This window comes from Antrostomus carolinensis, unplaced genomic scaffold (assembly GCF_000700745.2).
Source record: "Antrostomus carolinensis isolate BGI_N321 unplaced genomic scaffold, ASM70074v2 scaffold20761, whole genome shotgun sequence".
NCBI classification, from domain to species: domain Eukaryota; kingdom Metazoa; phylum Chordata; class Aves; order Caprimulgiformes; family Caprimulgidae; genus Antrostomus; species Antrostomus carolinensis.
In genome coordinates this window covers 30,373-40,163 of record NW_010292258.1, presented here as the reverse complement: position 1 = coordinate 40,163, position 9,791 = coordinate 30,373, and the positions used below count along the sequence as shown (strand labels likewise).

Sequence of the window (9,791 nt, the reverse complement as noted above, 5' to 3'; positions counted from 1 at the left end):
GGAATGGCTCTCAGATGAGGTGCAGCAGGAAGCCTGCTCACCTCTTCTCAGGAAGATGCGGTGGATATGGGCTCCTGCAAGGCAAAGCAGCTGGCTAGGAGGCTGGGTTTGGCCCACAGACCAAATACTGCCTTGCTATATCTTACTTGAAAACAAAAGAGTCTCATCAGAAGCATCTGTATCTATATAATTTTGTCCAATATAAAGTCATGGCAATTTCAATCTACCATTTCACACTGGCATACCTAGAGCATCACCTTTCCTCCTGCAAACAAAAATACGAGATCTAATTAAGACAATGGGTACATCAACACTTTTCAAACAACAAATTAAAACCAAAAATTGGAAAAAAATCTTGTTCATTTCAGCACAAACAATTAAACTCAACAGATATATATGGAATATCAGGATGTTTGTTTTGAGAGAAGACTATCCAATGCCATTCCTATTAATTAACAGAGTATTCAGAGATTTGGAATTCTCCTCTGGAGCTGGGGGTGTGGAATAGCTTAATCAGCCTTTTTTTTTCCAGACTCCAAGGCCTGCGTGCATGTCTTCCCTGCTGAGTGACACACAACAACATAGGGTCAGGAAGGATCCACAGACCTAGGATGTGCACAGCCCCGATGTGTTCAGGGTGTGGTCAAAGGTCATGGAGTTTTATGGGCACATTTTCAGCATATTTTTCTGAGTGTGGGTGTTCAGTTTTCCCACTCTCTTCTTCTGCAGCGTTCTCTTCTGCTAAGCTGCTGTGCACTTCTGGGAAATTAAAATGAGCTGAATGATGGTGATCCATTACTTAAGGGGCTTACTGTATCAGGATACTGGCATTGGGACATTTTCAGGATTTATTGGTCATATCCACAGTCATGAATAACATGCATCAGGTACCATTCCCTGGTCCTAAACCCAGCATGCTCAGTGAGGCTGGCACAAGCCTTCCCCCCAGCCATACTGTGCCAGACTGCATGCTTGCAGATCAGCAGCACAGACAACCTTGGGTGTAGTCCCCACATCCTGCAGACCAAACAAAGCTGACTGGCTGGACTGCAGCCTCCAGCCACCAAGTGAAGAGTGTTTGCAACTACTGTAAGACAGCAATTCTGTAGCTTGACTCTTCTCAAAGATGACAAGGGTCATCTGACTGGGTTAACACATCATGACCAAATACATCGCCGCTCTAGTGCGATGTGATTTATACGGTTCTATACAGCTTTTACCCAGACATGCAAAAATGACAGAAATAGGTGTTTGGTCTCAATGCTATTTTTATGTAATCAAAGCATTCCAGAGACATGAACTATAAGACTGGTGAGGTTGTCTCCCTTCTGAACCTCAGTTTTTGAGCTTGCACATCCAATTGTGGACCAGGGCAATCAGAGAAAACTAAAAAACTTGGCAAGCGTTGTACCTCAAAATATAACAATTTCTGGTCGAATATAGAGGATATATGAAGTGCCAACTGAAAGATAAGATCACTTGTCTGTTCTATAGGAGTAGAAATCCAAGAAGCATTACTTAAGGAAGAAGATTTCATCTTTTCCCCCAATTAGCTATGGAGTCTTGAGGACTGTTAACAGCTCCTGGAGCATAGCACTGCTTCATGCGTTTCAGCAATCTCAACCACCAGTGCAGCATCCAAACCATGCTCACTTGCAAGGCCATGCTCACGCCCAGAGCTGTCACTGGAAATTTTGAAATGCAGTCATGAATTTATCCTGTTCAACACCCTTCCAAAGAGTCCAACACAGATAAATACATTCCAGTGGATCCAATTAATCTCCTAAGGGTGGCTTGGCCTTGCTAACAGTATCTTTCTTGTCTTTTGCTGTCTTCTTTGGAACTGAAACACACAGATTTCAGGCTTATCTCTCAGCTTGCTTCCTATCTCAGTAGCCAGTTCCAGCTGCGTCTGCAGCCAGCCATGTGCTTTCAAATGAGTAGCAACCGCTCCTGAGCGCAGCAAGAAACTTAATGAAATTCCTGGTCCAAGCTCAAGCAGGCTGGAAGAGGAGGAGAAACCACATCCCAAGCTCGGCACAGGTAAATTCCCATGAGTGCTTATTGAGAACACACTTTCCAAATCCTGCAAACTGGAGTGAACACATCAGTGCATAATTACCATTAATGCTTGCACTGTCCATTCCAGTGACTGAATCCAACACAGAACCTAACCCAGGACCTAGACAGTAGACTTCATGGTAGTACTTTTCTTCATTTCAGCTGCCCTTTTAATTTACCAATCTAAGCAGCTATTAATCTGAGCGGTTTTACCAGCAAAACTCTGGAATTGTAATGTTTGCTATTTATTTTTGTAGACCTCAAGTACTACCAATGTAAGCTCTCTGCAGAAAGAAAATACCGTTTCTTTGCAACTTGATAAGCATCCAACAAGAGCGTGTATCAGGTATAACAAGCAATTCTAAAAGCCACCTCCTGAGCAAGTATTGAGAAAGAACTTGTTGAACCACATTTAATTATGTGAATAACAGCAACGTTTATTCTGAACTACCAAAAATCATATCTTAATGCCTATCTTCACTAACAGAGTAACTCACTAAGGCAACAAAATGGTATTTAATGAGAATTCCCTGAAGAGCTTTGGGATGGCTGAAGGGATGGGTGGAGTGGTCAGTTCTAACATACTAGGACCATAACAGTAACCAGATTAGGCCATGGTCAATTCTCTGGCCTTGACAGCAAATGACACAGCAGAGTTTGCATCCAGCTGGGCAAACGCTCTCCTCCCAGAAGAGTGGTGTCATCCCTGCTGCTTACTGGAAACAGTCCCTGGCCCATCCATGAGTGCACATCCCTTGAAGATAAAGCCTAGGAGGCTGCACAAGCCAAAACCAAGCAAAGGGGTGTGGTAACAACTAAGGTGTGCAAGATCATAGGCCCATCTTCGTGCCCATTTACTTCATTCACTACCCTGGATGTGCCACAAAGCCTCCAAGGAGAAGGTTCACCAATCTCAGCAACACCTGCTGGGGCAGTCCAGAAGTAAAGAGAGAAAAAGTAAAAACTTAGACTGTTTCTATTCCTTTTTCTACCAGAAATCAGTATGTATTTTTTCTTATTCTTTCAGTTGTGACTGCCAGCTGGATGAGCTGTCTCAGACTGGCACTGCCCTTCCACCTGAGAAATATGCAATGTCAGTCATTCTAGGTGGTGAAAAGTGGGGAGCAAGAAAGGATGAATACGGAAAATAACCCCAGGAAAAAGAAGAAATTTAGAAAGGCCTTTTTTTGTTTCATTTTGTTTTTCTTAATATTTCATTCCTTCAGTCCAATGAAATTACGTATGTCTATGGCACAATTTAGGAAAAGAATTGACCCACAGCTTTGTATGTATTAATCAAAACTGAGTTAGACAACAAATAACATCCAGCAATGTGACTGGAGTCAAGGAAACACGTAAGGAAAAGCACTGATGGAAGTCAGTGAAGAAGTTAACACAAACTTCAAGAAAGATTTTAAAGACCAGTTTATCAAAAATACTAATTGATAGAGGACAGAAGAACAGGGATTGAAACTTGTATGGCACAAACAGGTTTGGATGGCAGAGAAAAGATCTCATCAGCTTGAAATGGAGTTTGGCATAGTGATAGACAGTGAGTACAGGAACTTCTTTAAAAAGCACATAGGTGAGAGTTATAAAAAGGTAGCACAGTATAGCAATGAAATTTGCTGATCTCAGTAAAACTTTAAAATTGCTATACAGACATTCTGAACAAATATAGGATTATTTAGCAAGTTTTAGATGTCTGGGAAGCAAAAGGACTTGTAGGAAAAAGAACTAGAATTAGCTTTGATGCAAGCTATCCCTGTAGAACTGTCAGGGTTTCTCCAACATTATTCTGCATGCCAATGCCTTTGGCTATGATAAAGAATCCTCCTAAAAGCTTCCCCAAGTCTCTATGAACTCTTGTAGCCTGAGAGCATTAACAATATTGAGAATCCTGTGAAGTTGTAGCCTCCATTGCTGCCATCACTGTGCCATTGTACTGGCCAAGTTATCTGACTTCTGTGAAATGCTGCTTGAAACAGAGGTGACTGATGTGGTTTCATTTAAAACGTGATGTAATATCATTAGCATAATGTACAAAGATCCTCATCTTTCTGTTTATATAAAATAGTGTGTTTGTGATGAACTAATATTAGAGCTATACTAAAAATTTTAAATAAAATATTAAAAGTTTTTGTAAAGTTTTACACAACGTTCCAATCCTGGAAAGCACAAAAACTTTCCCAAAAAATTTGTTCTTGGTGTTCAAATGCTACGACAGGGTCTATGCTGAATCTGATGTAAATCTTGACCCAATTTATAGTTTTATTTCTGACATGACATGCAAGTCACACTGCAAAATCTGTTCAAATCATATTTGGCAAGATTATTCCTGAAAATCTGAGGAAAACTGGGGCAAAAACCTTAAAAATGCATTTTGAGCATGGGAGTGCTCTAGTGACAATCTAGATATACACTAAAAATGTTTAAAATAACTACTGGAATCCGTGAAGAATAAAAGCCCTGTGTCACCCATAGCCTTCAACCTGTGTGGCCACACCACAGCCTTGCACATTGCCTTAACCTGGTGTAAGTGGCTACATATATCCAAACGTCAGCTGGGAACAGACAGATGCACATTTCACTTGTCCTTAAAACAGAAGACAGCCTTAGAGGAATGGCAGGTTGTTGGATACTCATTTGCATCTCATATAAGGTTTGAGCTTGTAAGGGATTTCTGTCTAGAAGCACTAAGTGATATCTGAGTTTAAGTCCCTTGTCTTTCAGGTAACCATAGTTGTGTATTGACACAAACTGACTGAGCTTAACTAAACAGAAACAAAAAAAAACCTCAATAACAACAATGACAAAAAAATCAACAACAACAAAAAAAGAGGTTTACTTGCTGAGTTTAGATGCTGTTTGTGCATGTTTTGAGAGGATCAAGGAGCGTTTAGGCTTGGCCAACTGAAAAGCAACTGCAACTGTGGCACATTAATCCTCGCTTTGCTGTCACACCTTCACATGTGTGGGCTGGATTTTAAAATCCAGAGATAAGACTGACAACACAACAAATGTGAACTGATCACAGAAAATTACTTCATTAAATATGCAGGACATTATTTGATTCTAAAATCCCATTGAAAAACTTCATCATTGTAGTCTTACTGAAGTAAAAAAAAAGTCAATATGCAGGCACTATGAGTAGATTAGTAGATTATTTATTGCTAAAAAGATTAATCTGAAGCCTTTCATATCAGGTTCTGTGGGAAAAGGATGAGGCCATAACCAACCTCTTACTGCCCTCAGTATTACACATCTGTTTCCTATGCAGTTGCCAAAACCATTACCAGCATCATAAATGAACCCTGACATCAAAACTGCCTTTTTTGTGAATGAAAAATTGGATGAAAACAGAGAGTCATCTGCTGTTCAACTTCTGGCTGCTTGGAAACATAGAAAGCAAGAATCTAATTGATTTCCAGATGTTGAACAACTCTGCATTTAAAGGAACTTTGTGGACAGAGGTCTTGTAGGACTCCTTAGAGTGTTTCCAAAGGTTGTATGATCTTGCTGGATCTCATATATCAAAATAGGATCTTGCTGAAAAAGAGACTTTTAAGGAGCAGCCACTACCTGATTGCATGCTGTAATGGAGATGCAATATTCACAGTCAGAAAAAGTAGGAAGCCATAGTTTTTTGTGATGGTTTGAGATGAAGTGAATAGTGGTAGCTGAACAACACCAAGATAAACAAGCAGACAGATTTCAAAATATCCAACAGAGAGACTTGAATTTGTTTCAAAAATATTGCACTGTTTTGCTAAAAGGAAGCTGTTTCCCATTTTCTGTTACATGATCTTTGACATGACCATATAAACTGTCACTTGGTTTTGGTCACGGCAGAGAAGTTGCATTGTTCTTGAAAGCCCCAGTGGGACAGAGAAGAGGTAAAAACAAAGTAAAAAAGAGCCCAATTCCAGAATTAGATGGCATGACCATGGTATTCAGAGTTTGGTTAGATGTTCCTGTCTTCTTCTATGTACAGGAGGAATAATAATGTTAAGCCATGGAAAATCAGACTAACCTTAACTGTGGCCCCAGGAAAGAAAAGCCAGTTGCCAGTATCCACAGGATCAAGGTTGTCTTCTAACACAACTTTTCTGTGAGCAGCATTTATGATCAGGATGTTGTCCAGTGCCCAACAGGCTTCATACACATCACCAGCATGAACATAATCCTGCTTCCACTGAAAATGGATGTTCTCCCCTTTAGCATCTTCGGGAAGGTACAAGATGTGGATGATTGTACTGACATTAGAAGGAGCGCTGAAAAACAATGATATGGAATTAGACCAAGTTTAAGCCGTAGTCAGGAACTCTTTTCCCTCATTTAACACATTTACCAGGTGTGACACAGTTGTGCTGACATACCTTGAATGCTAATAAATCTGCTATGGAGATCAAAAATACTTGCCCTGAGGCAGGGTCCCACCATGCCAGGCAGTGCACATACAGCCTGAACAGACAGCCTTGCTTCAAAGAGAGTGCAAACTAAGGCAATAAAGAACAGATCAATGCAGATGTTTGGAGAGGAGGAAGAAAGAGCAGGGCAGCATTCATACTCGATGACGGTCATGGCTCCTAGGTGACTGGGCATTGCCAGGTATTTTGCAGGTATGGCCAAAAGGAAATGTTAAGGAAGTGCTTTACAAAAATAAGCTTTTACCAAAATAAACTCCCAAATTCTGGGCCCTCAGTCACTCACGGATCCAGATAGAGCAGAATGGCCAGAGGGCAAAGCTGGGAAATTTCTCTGATAAATGTATTCTTCCAATACCACACCCCTGCTGTCAGGCTAATTCTGTGGATGGGGATGGCCAGGTTGCCTTTCTTTTCATGTTCTGCTTCAAAAACAATACACAAGAAACAATGCACTTGTCCTCTCTCTTGCTGCTGAAAATGAAAAGTGTGAGGAGGAGAGACAGACCTGAAGTATTAGTATGGCCACAATCAGGGCCTTCAGCTTTGCTTCTCAGAGCTATGAAAGAACTTAGGTTCACCTTGAGCTCTGGGTGAAAGTCTTTACATCGCTACTGGCAATGAAAGGACTGAGCTCTGTGCGCAAGGAAGGGATGCTGAGAATTACTATTTTTTTGGTTTTTAGGCATCCAGCAAGGGGATTAGCTACATTCAAACCTCAGGCTGCAAGGTGGTACAAAGTTGGGGTTTGCAAGATGTCAGCTACTCAACATTGACTCTGCCTTGGTAGCGATGCTTTGATGGGTTAATAGTTTGTCAGAGACAACCTAAAGCCTTTGGGGAAAAGAGGCACCAATAGCTTGCTTATATAGTAGAAAACAGAGGAACTTCTCTTTGCAAAGCAAAACATTAGAGAGTAGAGAAATGTCAAAAAGCAACTGTATTTGACCCATATTCACACCTAGAACCTGCCTCCACACATCACCCTGCACTTGCTAAATGTTATGTCTGTCACCCGCCACAGCAACTGCTCTGAGATGTTGTCCGTGCTTCTCCCTGAGCCCACGCACAGCACCTGCCTTCCTGAAGAGATCCTTCCCCTCCCTCCTGGGAGTCCAGAGCTGAAATTTCACCAGCACAACGCCTTCTCTTCACAGCTGCTCTCCTGTCCTACCTCTCCCCAGTTCTCCCACCATTCCCTGGAGTAGCATGTAGTGAAGTAAAAGCTGCTGAAGCACATTCAAATAAATATGTAATTCATATGGACCACAGGAGAAATGCGCATCCTTTCATAATTCATCCTCTCCACTTTGCACCACATTGCTCTATTGACCTATTTTCTACTGCCAGCTCCAGCAGCTAACAGAAAAGGTATTGTCTGGTTACTCTGAGGCAACTCCAATGGCTGCAGTGAAGTTATTCTTGTTTTATATTTTTCTGAGATAAGAATCAGCACCATTTGTTTTACTAAAATTTTTCATAATTTGTGCCCTTGTCAATGAAATTGTAATCCCACTCCCACAAGGAGTGGGAGGATGAGATACTGAAACCCACATCCTTGCAGCTAGAGTTTTGCTTACTCATCAGCAATTAAGTAGCCTTTTCCTCTGCAAATTATCTCAGTGGACTGAAACTAGGCTCAAGGAAATCACCTGTGTGGCACAGAGGCTAAGATAATGCAGGAAGGCATACTGAGATGCTATGAGGACATCATGTATAAATGTCATTTTTCTTCCCCAGTTGTACTTGTATAACTATGTATATGTGCCAATGCACAAAATACCTTTCCTAATATTTAGCAAAGTGTTGGTTCTGCTTTCCTAGAAAAATCCATCTCCAACACTGACTCTCTCTTTAAATGTGTGCATATTTCAATAAAAGATTTTAAAATCTTCATTCATAATCCTTTGCACTTTCATGTAAACCAGTTTGTTGAAAAACAGGCATAATTCACCATAATCTTGTTATTATAAGAGTGTTAGGAGCCAAGTGTTCATATCAAACTACAAACTATTTTTATTGAACACTTTATCCTACCAAAATAGAAATTTATAACATTGTAAATTATGGCCCTAATAAAACACTAAAACAGTGCTAAAATGCAAAAATCATCAAAGCTTTGGTCTTTCAGGCACCTGAACCTGCTGGTTATTGGAGTTACATTTTAAATCTAAAGTAATTCTTTCCTTACCTTACACATAACCAGTGGATGAAATTGTGGCTTACCAAACCCAGTGGCAGTTCTGCAATTAGCTTTAGTGACCATAATTTCACCCCTCATCTTTTAACATGTATGAACAGTGAGAACTGAAAAGTTAACAATTAAAACCAGTTTTAAAAGAGCCAGGTTTAAACACCACCTGCTCAGCCGGAATGCATGAAAATGATTAAAAAGCTGTAACAAACCTAATTTTCTCCAGCTGAGTCCAATCTGCAGAACTGTTCTTACTGTAGGACACGGTGATGCTGGGATCTGAGTAACTAAAGCGACATGAACCTGATCCTGGGAAAAGCAATAAAATGAGAAGTGTTACGACACAATGAAGTAATAAATGATCCTCCAATAACCACAGTTGGGACTGTGCCTTTGTCACATCATCAATTCTCCGGATTTTAAAGCCCTTTGATTGATGATGAAATTTCCTGTGATCTGTTGCTGAAGGTAAACACAAAATAATGCATGCTTTATGAGTCAGAAATAAAGTAGAAATGATAAATCACAGCAGTGCTGTGTAATCTCTGCAAATTTCCCAGGGGAAGCCAAGTAAATTACTTAACACCCCCCACTGCAGGAAAAAACCCACCTTATAATGTTTAAAATGCTCTTCTTATCAAAGAATAATCCATATAGCAGAATTAATAGTAAAAACAGTAAAATATTGCTTTTCATATTACTATATAAAAACAATTTCCAGAACTAAAAATACAGTAAGTGGTAGGAAAATGTATACAGAATCATTCGAGCCCAGAGCAAATGTGCTTTATGAATGTAAAAGAATAAAGATGTTACAAAATTAGTTATTTTAAGGATGCCTGAAGACAATTAAATTAAGAAATTACCCAATACATTCACTAGAGCCTATAATTAATAATAAACATTTGATGCTGATCTGGGAATCTCAGAACACTTTACAAAAATGAACTAATTAAGCCTTATGGCACCCCTGCAAAGTAGGATAATATATTTACTTTTGATTTATGAAAGTGTGCCTTCTGGGTGTTGTCACAAAAGATGAGCTTAACAATTAATAAAGGGGACAGTCAAAATAACAAAAACTGGGATTGAAAAATTCAACCTAGAAA

The 9,791-nt window shown here is 40.0% G+C and overlaps 1 protein-coding gene across 1 annotated transcript in view; it reads right to left on the bottom strand.

Moving 5' to 3' along the window:
- Positions 1-9,791, bottom strand: part of LOC114819021 (reelin-like) — a gene marked incomplete at its 3' end in the record, with an annotated part of 47,171 nt that overhangs the window by 7,923 nt on the left and 29,457 nt on the right. Inside the window, exons 5-6 of the mRNA XM_029087197.1 lie at positions 8,895-8,991; positions 6,095-6,335 (exon numbers count right to left, since the gene is read on the bottom strand). Of these exons, the coding sequence (XP_028943030.1) occupies positions 6,095-6,335; positions 8,895-8,991 (338 nt within the window). The remainder of the gene's footprint in view (positions 1-6,094; positions 6,336-8,894; positions 8,992-9,791) is intronic.